General features: G+C 40.3%; 1 protein-coding gene across 1 annotated transcript in view; it reads left to right on the plus strand.

Annotated features, from left to right (window-relative positions):
- LOC129767256 (uncharacterized) overlaps positions 1-12146 on the plus strand; it is a 111010-nt gene extending 98864 nt beyond the window's left edge. Inside the window, exons 4-5 of the mRNA XM_055767956.1 lie at positions 8860-8981; positions 9508-12146. Coding sequence (XP_055623931.1) covers positions 8860-8981; positions 9508-10110 — 725 coding nt within the window. The 3' untranslated portion in view covers positions 10111-12146. The remainder of the gene's footprint in view (positions 1-8859; positions 8982-9507) is intronic.
- Positions 12147-18938: the final 6792 nt, after the last annotated feature.

Raw genomic sequence — 18938 nt, forward strand, 5'->3', positions numbered from 1 at the left:
TACATTTTCTGTCCCTAATATGTTAATTAGTGTGATTCGTGTGTTTAACAGTATGTTTTATAAATTTAAATTTGTCTCATGGACCCAATGGGATTCCCGCGCAATACTTCTCACCCTTTATTGCTGGTGTCTTGATCCAGCTACACCATGGTCCGCGAGGTCGAGCACTGTCAGTTAACGGGCCTCTGGTAGACTCCGATGTTGGTCAGAGCCTCTGCTTTGCGAATCCGCCTTACTTTACCCTGGTACATTCATTTAACCCGCCCTCTAATCCAACTTTTCCTGACTGTCTTATCCAAGGGATTGCTAAGATGGCCGCCTTTTAGTAGCCAGCATAGAAAATCATGAGCATAGAAATCATAACCTAAAATTAAAAATGAAGTGCTCCGCGCGATTCTTCAGCTGTGATTTTAATTGTAAATCGTCAAGAATGCTTCCGGATGAGTAACCAAACATCGCTTGCCAAAGGAAACTATCTAACGTAATCAAATATTAACATATATGACTCCAAACATTAAACAATACGTGAGCCCGCTAAGCGCGAGCCCTGTTCTATGCTGCCTACGCTCAATTTGCATTGGATGGGATAGGGTTGCCAGAGCCCCGGTCTTATCCACTATAAGACCTCCACCCTGATTGGCTAGACGTCTTTCAATACATTTCTGTAAAAAAAAAAGAGCGTAAAAAGAATTGCTCTAAAGGCTCCCTAGAAACGGGTTGCTCGTTTATTTTCGCTCGGGTGCTGTCAGTTCGATCAAAGATGGCGTCGAAACAACAAGCACTCTGCGAGCGCGTTGTACGCTTCTTCAAAACGCGCGGAAGTCAAGGAAAAGTTTACAGTAGACTACTTTCGGGATGAAAATGTGCCGGTGAGCACTGTTTACCCGGAACGTCGAGGAGAAGACCAGTGGTAGCCGTACGGCGAAGATCATGGCGAAAAAGAAGAAGAAAAGCTGTTCGTCAACAATGACGGTACGAGTTTGCGTGACGCCGGCCGAAAATTTCACTGCTCCCATTCCTACATCCACAGAACCCTCAAGCAGTAGGGTTCGTCTGTTGGAAGAACACGTACACAACAACAACAGAGTACACGGACGAAGAGATAGCGACCGTGAAATCTTAAGACCGCTGGACGGTCCTGTGGACGAAGAACTATCGCGGGACGTCGTTCGTGGACGACGAGAGTTATTTTTCACTGTCAAAGTCCCACTTTCCCGGCAATGAACGGTACTATATCAGCGACAAGGCGTCCACACCCTCCGGGGGTGTAAGTTTGAGAAGAAAATTATGCTATATATTGCAATCTCCGACAAAGGGATTTCAAAGCTCTTGTTTAGCAAGACAAGCGGACTTGCCATCAACCAGAAGGTGTACCAGGAAGAGTGCCTGGGTGAAGATTCTGGTTCCGTTCTTAAAGGAGCATCATACTGATGGGAAGTACGTCTTCTGGGAGGACAAGGTGTCTTCCCATTATGCCAAGAAAACGATGGCGTACCTCGAGGAAAAACAGATACAGTACGTACCCAAGGAATGGAACCCGACCAACTTGGTCCAGTGCCGTCCGATCGAGGATTTTATTTCGGCTCCCTTAGTGCCCTGGTGTACAAGCATAATTAGCGGGCCACGGACACCAAGCAGTTGACCACGAGGATCAAGAATTGCATCCGGAAGATGGAGGTCAGTACCGTTCAGCGCTCTTAGAGAGCATCTTCACCAAGTTGCACCGTACGTAATAAATCCTTTGCCAACATTCACCGACTTTTTGAAGAACAACCGTTATGTTTTTAATAAAAGTACTGGTACTGGTACTGGTACGAATAGTACTGGTTTGTTTGAAAAATTTACTATTTTTTTACTATTTCACCGAAGAAGTTCACATTTTTTATTGAACACCCGTTATTCATTTTCCTCTCAAAGCAATCACCCGTAGGTATTCGCGGATCTAGCGAAACCAGAATTGATCCTACCAGCTTTGAATTTCTGATGTCACCACTGATTGCCACCTTCCGTTGACGAAAACGGCTGGGAAGACCCAAAAAGAAAATATGGCTCTTTTGGAACCATACTGTTGAACGACGCCTTGCCCGACCTACGCTTGGTTCCTTGGGTTTTCCACAGCGGACTACAGTTCTATCAATTCTTCCTTGAGCTGGTAGTCCTTCAGTTGTTGTCCCGTATAGACGTGTAGACTATCAGGAAACTGGATACAATTGGAATGCACAGAATTTCCGTCTTGAAACGCCCCGTAGATGTTCTGTTCGTTGTTGCTTCTAGTACCGTACGAGCTCGGTGAATGTCAGCAACATATCGAAGAAGTTTTGTAACCGGTGTTGTTTTAGGAACATATTAGAAGAAAAAAATTAAGAAACGGAAAATCTGCCGCATCGCGAAAATGTCTAATTTTATATGACTGAGTACATTTCCAGATGGGCGCTCTTCCAGTTTTGCCCTCTAAAACGAGCAAGTGGCGATTATTTGTGTCCGCCAGCAAGTATATAGCCGAGTACCGCAATTCCAGTGTTTAGTGTTACTCTAGACATCAAGCAGAGTATATTAATCCTCTTCTTTAGTGGCCCTAACTTCCTGGGAAACTTCACCGTCTCAACGTAGTATTACATGCGTCATCCTCATTGATACTTAGTTGAGATTTCTATGACAATAACAAGCCTTGACTGGAAGGCAAGCAAGCACCTGTGCAAGTCGGAAGAAATTCATTTGACAAAAAATCTCCCGGCCTGAGCGGGAATCGAACCCGCAACCCCCGACATGGTGTTCATGGCGCTAACCACTCGGCCACGAGAGCCACAAGTGCATTATAAAAATTAAGTATCCAATCAAAACAATGAACTTTGTCAACATAGAACCGTAGTTGAGGCATGAATCCTTCACCCAATCCAAAGTTGCACATCGTGTCGTGGACTGTCCAGCGTTCGAGTGCTTCAAAATGATACGTCGTTATCAATACAACACCCAATGAAGATTGAAGCGCTTCGAGGAGGCGTTCACGTGGATGAAAATAATATGTCGAAAACATTTTTCCTCAAAGCTTGTGTACATCTTGGAAACTACGTATTGGACAACACATGTGTTCAACCCAGCAAACATTAAATCGTATAAGCAGTGTATATGCAGCATAATATATCCCATATTTTTGGTGGTATATGATGCGCCTAACAAACATATACATGCAAAAGTGGAGGCAATATGCATACAGGGCAAATGCTTGCGAATTTTTCTGATGAATATTCGACTTATTTGCGCACCTAATAAGACGTATATATGATTGATTACAGACATAAAAAAAAATGTCGTAAAATATTTGTGAGGTTATTACTAATAACATATATAACCTCACGAATCGCCACTTCTATGTATGAGAATATTTATGTTCGTAGAAATATAAATTATACTTCTATTTCTTGGTTTTTAGTGGAAGTGGAATACGAATGTTTCAAATGAGTGGTGGTGATGGTCACTATAGACGGAATGCTCTCCCAGATCTGCTGAATCGTCATTTTGAATTCCGCTTTGTTCCCTGGATTGTAATTCTTCAGACGGTTCTTGATTTCCCACCATAAACGCTACATAGTGTTCAAGTCCGGCGATTGCGGAGGTGTTTTGAGTTGATTGGGACATTATAGAGCAGGCAATTCCGCATGATGAGATCAGGGTCATTATTAAGTTAAAAGTAGTAATCACGAGGGAGATCCAATTTCTGCACGGAAGACAGCAGACAACGTTACAAGATATTCAAGTAAGCCATCTCGTCTATCGTTGAATCGATGAACTCCATGGTTCCAGTTTCAGAAGCCGTCATTGTACCATACATCAACTGACTACCGCCGCCGTGTTTTACTGTGGTAACCAAATGCTGAATCTGGAGCATCGATCCTGATTTCCTCAATACCATTTGTCTTCCATCTGATTCAAAGGAATTGGTTTTCGTCTTATCCGTATAAGGGACCTTACTCTAGAACTTCTTAGGTCAGTTGACATATGCCTTAGCAAACTGTAGTCGTTCTTTTTCCCGCAATGTTTTTCCTCGAGAAGTCTTATGTGTTATCATTGTCCTTTACCAGACATCTCCAACCAAGTTTGCTTCCCATACTTTTGCAATCCCTCTGTCATTTTTTATCTGTCCATGCGACAAAAATTCCATGGAACCCCAGATCATCTACGCTCCAATGATATTCCGTCGATATTCTCGGAAAAATATGGGAAAGTTAGATCTGATAAAATGTTCGTTACTGACGGTTCATTCATAAACGAGCATCTTCAATGAAAATTCCAGTACCTCTTTTAAACTCAGAGATCCTTGTTCCGTGTATGTCGCTGAGCTGGATGCGATATACTATGCTCTAGGGATTATTGGAACACTGCTCATCGACCATTATTTTATATTTTCAGACAGTATCAACTCAATAGAGGCAATCCACTCAATGGGAATTGATAAATGCTCATCTTATTTCCTAACAAGAATAAGACAACTATTGAGTGTTTTGGTCGAAAAATTATTCTAGATTACCTTAGCATGGGTTCCCTCTCATTGCTCGATTCCGGGGAATGAAAAAGCGGACTCGCTAGCTAAGGTGCGCGCTTCTTTTTGGCACACTTTTTGAAAGGCAAATTGCTTATAACGAGTTTTTTCACATTCCTCGTCAGCACAAACTCGTAAGTTGGCAGCGCATGTGGAGTGAAGATGAGTTCGGTCGTTGGTTACACACGATTATCCCTAAGGTCTCGACGAGTGCATGGTTCAAGGGGTTGAATGTAGGTCGTGATTTCATTCGCGCTCATGTCCAATCACTACAATCACTCGGCTTATGTCCAATCACTACAACCTAAACGCGCATCTCTATCGCATTGGGCTCGCAGCAAACAATCATTGTGATTGTGGCGATCGCTACCACGACATCGAGCGTATTGTCTCGTCGTGTATCCGGTTCCATGCTGCCATGAGCACAAGACAGACAATCGGATATCCCCGTCCGGGATATCTTAGGTAGCCGTGATCCTGAACTTCTGCTTCGTCTATAACTGTTCCTCAGAAACGCCGATGTCAACGTTTCATGATGTTTCCTTCGTTGTGTCCCTGTTCCATATCCCTCCTATCCAATCTATAAACTTTTACTTAGTCGCGGCAATACATACACACACTCTTCACAGATACACGGGCCGAAGGTTGTGTAGTCCACATATCATTCAACAAGAGCCAAAGGTTGTACCGCTCATTACAACTCTACACGAGCTGATGATTGTGCCGGCTAGTGACCATTCGCGAGTAATCGGTTACATATTACAACAAAAATATTGAATTCCCGGCCCGTCAGGTTAACGCCATATGAGCCTTGATAAAAATATATATTTTGAAAAAAAAATCAATTTGCCCTCGGATGACGGTACGCTTATTTGCAATGATCGTACTTACAAAGTTTGTTTGTTTGGAGAACACTGTTTGGAGTATCCTCGATTTTGCAATACCTCAAATCAGGGTTTTTCCATCTTTTAGGGTTGAATAATTAGCCAAAAAACAATCCGCGGAATTTACCTGCGCTTATAGCTAGTTAAATGTGCGAGCAGGGTGGCCAATTTTTGAAAATCAGGAAGAAATCAAAATAGTCCGTATTGGGTCGTCCGGAAAGTTCGTATAGATTTGGAAAACCACAATCTTTCGTCATCTTTCACACAGCTTAAAAATTCTATCCTCCCAGAACACGTTTCTCATCGAAAACTGTTCAAAGTATTTTCATGATGTTCATAGAATCGTGGTCTTGATAGAATTTCGCAGGAACTCTAACATGTGTTTATTCGAAAGTGAAGTATCCGGTGCAATGTAGAACCTCTCGACTAGTATTATTTGACGTGTTTTCAGAAAGGCATGAAGTTTAGATTTGCTCTGATGGAACATAACGCATATCACATTAACTAATTTTGGAAGTTTGTTCTGGATCACTGTCTCCAGTTAAGCTAGTTGCGGGGCCTTAAGTTCAATGAGAATATCAACCAATGAATAACTCTGGGATTGATTCCACGATCGTTTGTTTAGTAAGAAAACATGAATGTTCGGAGATATTCATATAAAAAACAGTTTTGGGCGGTACGAAGTTCGCCGGGTCAGCAATCTGTCAAATGTCTGAAAATATGGCTTCCTTGATGTGAAAAAAAAGAATTTCGCCATATTATTCTCAATGTTCATTCGTTCAATTCACGTTGAATGAATGAACATTGGAAATTGGTGTGTGAAATAAACTTCACTTCGGAGCAAACTTCCTTCGTGGGGAAGTAAAATATGAAGTGCCTTGCCAGTCGTTACCATTCATGGTGAGATAGGTCTCGTCGTTCATCACCACCGCCACGTCGCGATTCGCCGGGAAAATCGACTTGACCATCCGCTGCCGCTGCCGCTGCGTCATTGCCTGCAGCTCCGAGACCAGTGGACGGGACATCCGCTTCCTGACATGACTTTTTCACTGTTTGATCGATTGCAGCGACCTTTCGGCCAAGCGCACGCAGCGATGTAGCCACTTTTTTCTCGATCTTCCTCTTCAGCATCCTTTGGAGCTTCTTGTCGCTCAGGTTCACCGACCGTCCGGAATCGGGTTTTCTTTCGATGCTCTGATTGTTGTCTATTAGTGCCAAGATGTTGTGGATGCCGGAACGGGTGTATACGGCGTCCAAAGTGCCGCACGATGTCCGTTTTCGACGCGGCGGGGTACCGTTTTTTGAACGCGCACACTTCTGAACGAAATAGCTTCACTGTTTTCGCCATCACAGTTAGAGTTCGACTGATAAAGCTGTCAATTTTTTTCTGCTGACTCATAGGTTACTATGATTGATGCTACATGGATAGTTTCGTCAGTGCGTGTGCAGGTAAACCAATGAAAAATCGGCAATTTTTGTTCAGTTTTTTAATGCAGCGTTATGAATGAAAATTCACTTTTCCGTATCAAATATGTATTGTATGTAATAGAGAAACATGTTTTCAACAAATTTTGAAAAGTATTGGAACTGTGTCTGATAAATTTTATGTTGTAATGATGAGTTTTCGTGGAAATATCAGGAAATATATAGACAAATAGTTAAGTAGGGACTACGTATTTGAAGCATTCAGAATAACAATTTGAATCTGCCTCCGGACGTATTAATCTGATAGCGTGTCTTTCTTTCACGCCAACTTCAACCTATAATGAACTGTACATTCGAAAAAGTGAATCGCTTCGCAATATATTACAGTTAGGCTGAAAAGTTCATAAGGTTGACGTCTAGATGGCGCCTCTTGCAAAAATCTACTTGACTGGTACAAAGCACCTTCTTTCAATAGATACGTGTCAAAATTTGACAGCAATCGGTCGATTGGTTCGTGAGTTACAGCGTTGAGAGTGAAGCAACTTTTGTTATGAAAACGATGACAAAATTGCATAAATTGGGCTTCGAATTGCTTCCGCATCCACCGTATTCTCCAGTTCTGGCCCCCAGCAACATTTTTTCTGTTCGCAGACCTGAAGAAATTGCTCGCTGGCAAAAAAATTTAAGACCGATGATGAAGTGATTACCAAAACTGATGTATTTTGAGGAAAACCGAAAGAGTATTATAAAAATTGTATCGAAAAAATGCAAGATCGCTATAATCGCTGTGTCGCCCTCGAAGGCCATTATTTTGAATAATAAAATTGAATTTTGCAAAAAAAAATGTTTTACTGTGTTACCTTATAAACTTTTCAACCAAACTGTTGCATTATAAACGAAAGAAAGAGTAAGCATTAACAAGTGTGGAGAGCTTTCCAATGTAGGCTAATATAACAGCTCTCATTTCCAATCAGGAAAACTTTTGTAGAGATCTCAGTATATTTGCTACGGATAATTGTTATTCTGATAAAGTAAAAAGTACAAAAATCAGTAAAAATTAGGATCATTTCAGAAAAATCAGGCAAAATTGAGTGTTTGTCAGAATTTCAGGGAACGTGCTAAAAAGTCTGGAAAATCCTGAAAAATCAGGGAGGTTGGCATCTTTGTGTGTGAGTAATTAATAGGCATCAAACGATTAAATGTATAGGGTCTTTCAGATTAAACGCTCACACAAAAAATCGAATAGCTCCTTATAATTTTTTTTCGTCCCATCGATGGTAACACTGCATTCCCCACTTCGGGACGATAATATTCGGTTACTCGTTCAGTCTGATCGGATTTTTTTTTGTGTCAAGATGTACAATTTATAAGAACGTGTATTTTTAGTGAAATCGTATTACTCGAGCAACTGAAGCATTAATGAAACTTTGTCCTCTTTTGGTAAGAATTTCAATATTTCTCGTTGTCGATTACTTCCTCTGGGGATACGTGGAGGACCGTTGCTATGTTAATAAGCCACAAAATTTGGAGGAACTTAAAGAAGAAATTACTCGGATTTTCAACAGCATCGAAGTCGTAATGTTAGAGTTGTGTATGAAGAATTTTGTTCGCCGTTTAAAACGAGTTATCGAAAAATGAGGTGGTCATATTGAAAATGTCCTAAAATAAGCTTTATTTTCGTTTTTTTTTAATAAAAATTAGTTCACTTTTGTAGAAGTTATTAAAATTTGTTGCGTGAGCGTTTAATCTGAAAGACCCTGTATTAAAAATATTTTGTATCAAAAAAATGGAAACTATTGTCAAGTAGCATGTGTACACTCAATTTTGCGATTGACTATGTATCGTTTGAACCGTGATTTGCTGAATCCTTTGAACTTGGTACCGATACTGAACGAAATCAATTCATCTCCAATTTTGCATTTATTTCCAGGACACTTGTATTCTTTGCCAAATCCAAAGATTTTATAGGATATCATATTTAATTTTGTTTTTTCATTTATTTTTCCGTTTCAGAAACTTTCACCATAGAGCCATTTTCTCTGCCGAAGAAAAATTTAACTATAGGAGTAGCTATACGCTGCGAAGAAACCGATATGTACTTATGCTTCGACAAAAACTGGAAAATCAAAGGCATGGTATGTATAGTTGTTTTGAATAATATGACCTGAACCTATACCTATAATCTGACCACCATTGAGATCATCTCAGTGAAGAACACTTAGATTTTGCGCAAAACAAATGTCAGCAGGAGTACGCCCAACGTGGGGCCCGTTGTCATGTCAGCTTAGAGTTCTCACTCTCGCTGTAGGTCGAAGGACACATTCAGTTTCTTGAAAAGAAGTCATAAATTAAAGTCCATTTCACCAAATCCCGAATCTAGGACTGGCTTTTGTTCTAGATAATAGGCACATTGAGAATATAATCAAAATCGGTGCGCATAAGAGACAAGTCAAACGGAACAAGATGAAACAAAAAAGCAATTTGGTGTGAGCTCACCAAGGCCATTTCAGGTATATGTGGCACAATGTTGCGAACTCTAACCCGATAATAGTATGAACACGCCCCACGTTGTGCTGTCGGCACTCTGGCAGATGAGACAGATGAGAGAAAATGCAGCATTCATCTTTTTTTTATCTCAGATATTTCTCTTTTTTGTTGTAGAAAAACAGAGGAAACATCGTCAGCCGATCACGTTGCCATTTTTACGAAAAACTCGAGAGAGGATACTTTCGGTACCAATCGGTCATCAATCAGACAAAATATCTCGGTTTCGTCGGAAGCGGTAAACCAATAAACTACAAATTAAAGCGCGTAATCAACGAAAAATGTTACAATTTTCAACGTACCAATGCATCTGGCCTGTTTTTCGAGAATAAACACCAAAACACAGGTACGGTTGAAGTTCCACCACATCCCCATCGACACAAGCATGGTTCGGGTGATCAGAGACGAACACGTGGCAAATTCCATTCGCCGCATCGATCACAGAATCTCGCCGAACAAGGACCTTCGTCTTCATCACAGAAAGCGATGCAATCGCACACCTTATCTGTGACTACCAGCGGTTCACGGTTCATTGATCATCCGATTCCATCGCATAGAACCACACAAATGAGCAACGATGTCCATACCACTACCCAGAAACCAGCGAAAACTGTGCGGACAAAGAAGCAGGCAAAACCTTCCAAGCGTCCAGGAAAACTGAACAAAAAGGCTATCATGTACGGAACCGTTCAATTTGGAGAAAACGGTAGACCACAGTAACGTTTTTGAAACATGATTAGTCTTTCGCGTTGTTTTCCTACATTTATCTCTCTGAACATCTCAATTATCGTATATACGCTTGCAGATTACTAGGGATGGATTGCTCTTGTATTAAAATGTTACAAAACCGGGAAAGCTTTATTAGAATTAAATTTGAAACTAAGCGTCTATACATCCTAGAAGTTTATTAAACAAGTAATGAACGATTGCCAAAATATTTTTCATCTATGTCTCTGCTACCATAAATCCTAAAGTATTATTCGTGAAATGACTGACACAAATATCAAATTACGATAGACAGAATAGGAGACAATACGGCAAAATGTTGTAATTTATTTGTTGCGGCGACCGAAGCGAGGAAAATAAACAAACCACGGACATTAGAAATCGCTGAGAGCTTTTAGATGCCTTAATCGATGTGTAGTTGTAAACGTTTATAGGCATATATTTCAATCAACAATTATTGAAAAAATCAGGTGTTATCAATATAAAATTTGTAACTGTATACATTATGTAATTGCACTGCATGACAAAGTCTCGTTGCGTTTATTTTTTTACCGCTCAGTGCATTTTTCTTGCCAGATCGATCAATGTTCATTGCGTTCAACTGTCATTGTTTTAATTCACCTCAAATACATTCGCTTCCTTGTGCAACCGCATTGAAATCGTGGCGTTTTATGTCCGAAGCCTTCATTTCGCACTGATATTGAAAAATACCTCTCAGAGCATGAATTGATGAATTGACAACAATAATCGCTACTATTACAAGAAAAAAAAACGTGCACAAAAGATGTGACTTAACGAGTAAACGCTAGTATTTGTGTGCATTTATAGAAGCGTTTAGAACGCAAGGCAAGTCAGACCGCTATTTACATTACTAAGATCAATATTACAAAACAACAATAGAAACTAAATTATCCAGGAGACACGAACCCACTGTTATGAAGTAAACAAAGATATTGAAACTAAACTAATCTCAAATAACGTAAGAATCTCACTAAAAGCTCCAGACGACAACAAAATAACATATATCGAAAAATTGTATTGCTGCTAACGTGTATCTTCAACGGCCGTAGAAATTTTAGCAAAACATAAATTATCGTAACAATTTCAAAGCATACGAATCCCGGTAGGAAGTCGTTGAATTGTGAAAGTATTACATACATCTAGAGAGAGAACAAACGGAACGGAAACAAATTCCAAGCCATTCTCTATATCACGGCACTCTAAGAAGAAAACACTATAGTACACATGTTATTTGCGTTAATCATGACTGCCAAAAATACATACAAAATAATCAATACTCTCCTATAGGTTTCCCGCATTTAGTAATTATCTGAAAACTCTAAGAAAGCACATACGCATCACTGGTTCATTTCTATTCCGTTATTATGTTCAACAACAGCAACAACAACAACACTAGACTTCTTATTTAATCCTATGGAGACAGACAGTTATTTAATTTTAACATTCCATTATTTCTAGTGTTCTTTTTTCTGTATAAATGTTCTCGCGAATTTTCATTTGTATGATAATAGGTATCATCTCATCATTCTATTATTTAAGCGTGTAGTGACAAATCAGAATCAGTGGAATAGCCAGTTTTCTAAATAGCTTCGTATACATTCTAAACATTATTCTATGTTTCCTCAAGCAAAGAGCGCTTCTCATAGTTTAGAGCAAAAAGCGATTTCAGCGTGTGGTAAGCCAATTAGAGGCATCTCATTCGTTTTGCTAGTATTTTTCTGAAACGCAGCAGCTTCGAGGAAACGAACTGTAGAAATTTGCATTGTTATAAATGTACATTATTATAAAGCTTCACTTAAACATTAAATTACGTTCTACTTGAATAACAATACTATGGTTACTTTCAGTTTTAGCGGATAAAATTGAACAAAATGACAAAAATATTATTTAACCTAGAGAGAATATAAAAAAGTAACGAAAAAAATAATTCGTAGTTTTCCTTTAATTTATGACTACATTTTAGTATAACAAGATTATTTAACAATAAATTATAATATAAATGACAATAACTCCAACTATAATCATGATCGTTTCATTCATCCGAAATCAACATGACACATTTTCGTCTTCGTCTCCTCCTTCACACAGTCAAAGATGATACTTAGCAAACGTTGTTTGACACCTTGGGCCCTGATTTTTTTTGCTGCATTTTCCATTCAGCCCGCATCAAGTACGTTTGCAGAATATCAGTGTCGGTCCCAGCCCTCATAGATACTTATTGTATTGTCAACGCGCCGCTGTTTTTGCTTGGCGGTCAGCAAACGCGGCACCCATCGCGCGTTCATGTTCAAAAAGGGTGCACAATCGACGAGTCTGTTGCAAATTTTTATGATCAAGTACTTTCAATAATTCGTGATGTCGCCCCTGTGAAGAATCGACGCCGATGCGGTGGGAAGAGACAGTCGTGGTGGAACAACGAATTGCAGCATTTACGAAATCGTCTTCGCAAAGCAAGGAAACGTTATTTTCGATCAAGGAGTGAACTGTGCAAAGCTGAGCTTCGTGACTTAGAGAGCGAATATAACTCTTTGCCCGCGTGAAGAAAATATAAAACAGGATCCTAAATCGTTTTGGACATACGTGAGGAATCATAAACATACAAATAGAGTTCCAGCATGTATTTTTCAACGGAATTGCAGCCGAAACCTCACTGGATATCAGATAACGGCTATGTAACGTCTTAGATAATTCATGTTTACATGCCGATAAAAAAAATCAACCAAATCGCTCGAGTAGATCCTGAGATATCGATACCACCAGTTGAATTAACATGGTTTCGAGAATAACGTGTTTTAAAATTCGTACAGCAATACCTTGAGGTGAACTCATACTTTTGGCTGTAACTTTCAAACAAAATGAAATATCGAAAAATCGTTTTAGGAAAACATTTATGAGGCTTCCCAAAAATTCAATTTTTTTCGATTTTCCAGACCGGGTCTCGCTTAATATTCGAAAGTGTAGCGCAATTTGTTTCTGTCGGACAGGAAGCACAACAATCTATGACTATAAAATGTCTACAACCAGCATCGCTAGAGTCAGCACTGTAAAGGACCTCGGTGTGCTACTCGATAGTAAGGTAGGGTTACCATCTGTCCTGATTTAGCAGGACATGTCCTGATTTCGAGATCTATTTGGGGCGTCCTGATTTATATTTCACAATCTAGCCTTTGTCCTGATTTTCATGAGAAGTTCAATTTTGTTGCAGAATCTAAATGATTTTCAGTGTATCATGTTTTTGAGTAGAACCTTTTTTATTGAAGACTAAAGTTTTGTGAGCATATAAAGAGTAGCAGTTGGATCTTCCACGAGATCTTTTAACTATATACGTTTATATATTTTGTCTCACTGGCCACGGTGATGTTTTAGTGTTTCGTCTCGATATTCCAAGTTATTTTTTTTAAATGTCTAAACGAAAGTGTTACACCATGTATGCACCCCTCGTAACAATCGTTCAGTAGTGTGTGTGTGTGTGTGTGTGTGTACACTGGCAGGCATAAAGCAGTAGAGTGCGGTAGAAGAACAATGAGAGTCCATCAGATTGATACGTACGATTGAAGAGTAAAGACAAGATAATAAATACGTTATAATAAATCATCGAGTATTCTTTACCAAATATAATAGAAAGTGTCATTTTATCGACCAATTGGACCAGAAGTTTCCCTTTTCCACAAAAGAACTTAAGGATTATGAGGCCAATGCTGCATATGTGATTCATAAGTGTCGTTGGCTCATAGCAGTGTTTAGCTTTAGCCATTTTGTTGAAACATAAGTTTGAAATCAACAATGAAACATTACAGATGAATCTGCTTAGGAAAAGCATATCCAACCCCGGAAACATTGCCAGAATATTCGATTGGCATCCACTTCCGAATCCTTGCTGAACTATGAGTGCAGAAATCCAGCCACTACAGAAGCTCTTACGTTTCATAACCGTGGCTTGTACTATTGCACTTAATGTTTGATGACTCTGAACCCGCCAAAAAAAATCACCTGTGCTCGTAAAAAGACAGAAGTCATCATCCCCGCAGTATTCTCACCACATAGATCGTCCAAGTAATATGTTAAATAAATAAATTTCACATGTTTTAATTTATTTATATCTGAAAGAACCCCAATGGTTTGGTCATAATTGTAACTGTGACATGTGTCCTGATTTTCAACTCCGACCAGATGGTATCCCTACTCATATGAGCACCGTATTGATTCGTGAACAGGTTCACTAGACATTAACCTTCGTTTAAGAAAAGCGTAAACTGATACTTGGTTGAGTAAAATATAAGATTAGCATGGTTTCTTGCTGTGGTGGCTGAGAGCAGACAATCGACCACAAAGAGTTAAAATAGGTCGTACAAGCACCGCAGATGCACCTCGCTCTGGAAGACCAAAAGAGCCTACGAATCCAGAAATCGTACGAGGGTCACTATTTATATTTCGGGAATTGGCAACACTGATGTCATGTGAGTCCATCTGACGGTTCCATCGTAAAGTTTGACATTTTTGACGATATACGTACTCAGAACATTTTGTCATACGGACGCTATTTGTTTATTTTATATTTAGTTGAAAGTTTGGTCTCGGCAAAAAAATGGAACTGAATCGTGAACATTTTCGTGCGATGATTTTTTACGACTTTCGACGTGGATTATCACAACAAGAGTGCGTCAATCAACTTAATTTGACTTTTGGCGATGAAGCTCCATCAAAAACCAATGTGTATCGCTGGTATAGTGAATTCAATCGTGGTCGTAGTTCGCTGTCCGACGAGTTTCGTGAAGGTCGTCCAAAATCGACTGTAGTGCCAGAAAACATCGATGCTGTGCACGAAATGATTAAGCAAGATCGTCATGTAACCTATACGAAAACCCAACAAGCCGGCTTGCGATCACAACTCGTATAGGCCGATTGCAATGTTATCCTGTATTCGCAAATTGTTAGAGAAAATGATTCTACTTCGTTTAGACAAGTGGGTCGAAACGAACAATTTGCTGTCAAATACGCAGTTTGGCTTCCGCCGAGGTAAAGGGACGAATGATTGTCTCGCGCTGCTATCTTCTGAAATCCAAATCGCATTTGCTCGCAAAGAACAAATGGCTTCCGTTTTTCTCGATATCAAAGGGGCATTTGATTCAGTTTCCATGGAAATTCTCTCAAAGAAGCTTCATAATCGTGGACTTTCACCAATTCTGAATAATTTCCTGTACAATTTACTATCAGAAAAGCACATGAATTTCTCTCATGGCAACTCAAAATCTTCTCGTTACAGTTTTATGGGCCTACCGCAAGGCTCCTGCCTAAGCCCCCTCTTGTACAGTTTTTACGTCAATGATATGGATGATTGTCTAACTAGAGACTGCACGCTGAGACAACTAGCAGACGATGGAGTTATTTCCATCACGGGTACTAATCCCGTCGCTCTGCAAAAGTCGTTGCAAGATACCCTGAACAATCTGTTCACGTGGGCCCTCAAGCTGGGTATCGAATTCTCTACGGAGAAAACTGAAATGGTCGTTTTTTCTAGGAAGCACGAACCCGCCCAATTCCAGCTTTACCTATCCGGCAAAACGATCCAACACTCTATGTTTTTCAAATACCTGGGTGTATATTTTGATTCTAAATGTACCTGGGGGAGACACATTGCATATTTGAAACAGAAATGCCAGCAAAGAATCAATTTTCTCCAAACAATAACCGGAACATGGTGGGGTGCCCATCCAAAACACCTCATTCAGTTGTACAAAACAACGATATTATCAGTGTTAGAATATGGCAGTTTTTGCTTCCGATCAGCTGCCAGGATTCATATTCTCAAGCTGGAGAGGATACAATATCGTTGCTTGCGTATAGCCATGGGGTGTTTGCATTCGACACATACGATGAGTCTCGAAGTTTTGGCAGGAGTACCCCCGCTTACTCTTCGGTTCACAGAATTATCCTACAGATTTCTCATCCGTTGCAAGATCATGAATCCATTGGTGATTGATAACTTCGAAAATCTACTACAACTGACTCCTCAGTCAAGTTTTATGTCTTTATACCATGAGTACCTTACCTACGACGTGCACCCTTCACGAGGCATCTCCAACCAAGTGTGCTTCCCATACTTTTGCAATTCCTCTGTCATTTTTGATCTGTCCATGCGACAAAAAATCCATGGAATACCAGATCACCTACGCTCCAATGTTATTCCGTCGATATTTTCGGAAAAATATGGGAAAGTTGGATCTGATAAAATGTTCTTTACTAACGGTTCATACATAAACGGGTCCACTGGCTTCGGCATCTTCAATGAAAATTCCAGTGCCTCTTTCAAACTCAAAGATCCTTGTTCCGTGTATGTCGCAGAAATGGGTGCGATATACTATGCTCTAGGGATCATTGAAACACTGCCCATCGACCATTATTTTATTTTTTCAGACAGTCTCAGCTCAATAGAGGCAATCCGCTCAATGAAAGTTGATAAACGCTCATCTTATTTCCTAACAAGAATAAGGCATCTATTGAGTGTTTTGGTCGAACAATTATTCAAGATTACCTTAGCATGGGTTCCCTCTCATTGCTCGATTCCGGGGAATGAGAAAGCGGACTCGCTAGCTAAGGTGGGCGCTTCAGAAGGCACACTTTTTAAAAGGCAAATTGCCTATAATGAATTTTTTCACATTCCTCGTCAGGACACACTCGTTAGTTGGCAGCGCATGTGGAGTGGTGATGAGTTCGGTCGTTGGTTACACACGATTATCCCTAAGGTCTCGACGAGTGCATGGTTCAAGGGATTGAATGTAGGTCGTGATTTCATTTGCGTGATATCTCGGCTTATGTCCAATCACTACAACCTAAACGCGCATCTCTATCGCATTGGGCTCGCAGCAAACAATCTATGTGATTGTGGCGATGGCTACCACGACATCGAGCATGTTGTCTGGTCGTGTATCCGGTTCCATGCTGCTCGCTCTCAGCTCTCTAGAGCACTAAGAGCAAAAGGCAGACAATCGGATATCCCCGTCCGGGATATCTTAGGTAGCCGGGATCCTGATCTTCTGCTTCATCTATACCTGTTCCTCAGAAACGCCGATGTCAACGTTTAATGATGTTTCCTTCGTTGTGTCCCCGTTTCATATCCCTCCTATCCGATCGATAAACTTTTACTTAGTCGCGGCAATACATACACACACTCTTTACAGATACACGGGCCAAAGGTTGTGCAGTCCACTGATCATTCAACAAGAGCCAAAGGTTGTACCGCTCATGACAACTCTACACGAGCTGATGATTGCGCCGGCTAGTGACCATTCTATCCTGGATTCCTCGAGTCGAGAAAGACGCACCACGCTAGATATGGGGTACAGACTAGGGAGCGTTGCTGATTAATGGTCAGCTGCATCCCAATAGGAAGTAGCCCGTGTCGGGCACACGTACAGAGCATCGAAGACTGCAACATACCAATTATGAGAACACTTGTAATACTAACCTCGAGCCAACCGCGAGTAATCGGTTACAAAAATTGTCAAAATATTGGACTACCGGCCCCGTCAGGCTAACGCCACATGTGCCTTAATAAAAAATATATTTTGGGAAAAAAAAAATCTTTGTTTGTTAAAAGTGAAAATTGCTGATCTTTTCGGATACACATTGGTGGCATCAATTATAAATTTATTTCATCAATGGCAAAAGTGGCTCATATTCAACGGATAATAAAAAATATGTGTTGATTATACTTTATGTGATTTACTCTTGGAGTCTGTTTCGAAAGATTTCACGCGAAGACGAATTATTAAATATATTTTTTATATAAAAGAACACCTGAAAAACAAATACATACAAATTAATACATATATATAGTCCACCAATTTTTTTTTTCATAATCTTGCATGTATCACTGCTTTTTCAAGAAAAAATAAGTCCGACCAGTACGACATCCATGCCCAAATTTAATACGACCACAAAGGGTTAAATTCACTAAACCACCGATAAACTGTTATTCTCGAAGGAGCAGAAGTGGAATAACATTTCGTCAACCCCTGCATAGATTGTCCAGGTGCTTCTCCCATCACAAAAACACGAATGCTTTGGTACTGACACTTAAACTTAACTTTCAGTCCCAGTCACTCAGCACTTTCCTACCAAAAAGCTCAACATCGGCCCAGGGCTAAACATGTTAAAGACTTCAAGTGCTCGCAGATTCTCTTCAAGCATTATCCACACCAGGTGCCCGTAGAAAATAATAATTTTATGAGCGTTCTGTACAGGGAACATTTAGCATGACTGCAAAATCTGTTTGACTTCAAATGGAGACTGTGTGCTATGCCCAGTTCTGGCAACAAGAGCATCGTCAGTTTAGCGATCAAGTGAGCCGGGCACTCGGCACATACTCTGCCTCCTTCTCAGCTGCGAGTCACCGCTCTGAATCGGGCGGTCTCTGATTATCCTGTAGACGCTCATGGACACACAGAGATCATGGTAGGCCAGACGCCCAATGATAATGGGTACTCGAACTTCGCTGCTGGTGTCATTGTCAGTCATCACCTTTGAACGCTAGAAGCTCCTGTGGGACTCGAATAAATCATTTTACTCACCCGGTAGTCTCCATCAGTCTGGCCTGATTCATGAGGAAGCCATTTTTGTCCATGATTCTCCATAGCTCTTTTTCGTACTGTTGAATCATAATCGGCTTTAAAGTCGATGAATAGATGGTGCGTAGGGACTCTGTACTTACGACATTTCTAGAGAATCTGTCGTGAAGGTTGGTGAAGATTTGGTCAATAGAAGACCAACTTTCTATGAAATGGGTATGGGAACTTTGTACG

Source organism: Toxorhynchites rutilus, chromosome 2 (assembly GCF_029784135.1).
Source record: "Toxorhynchites rutilus septentrionalis strain SRP chromosome 2, ASM2978413v1, whole genome shotgun sequence".
NCBI lineage: Eukaryota > Metazoa > Arthropoda > Insecta > Diptera > Culicidae > Toxorhynchites > Toxorhynchites rutilus.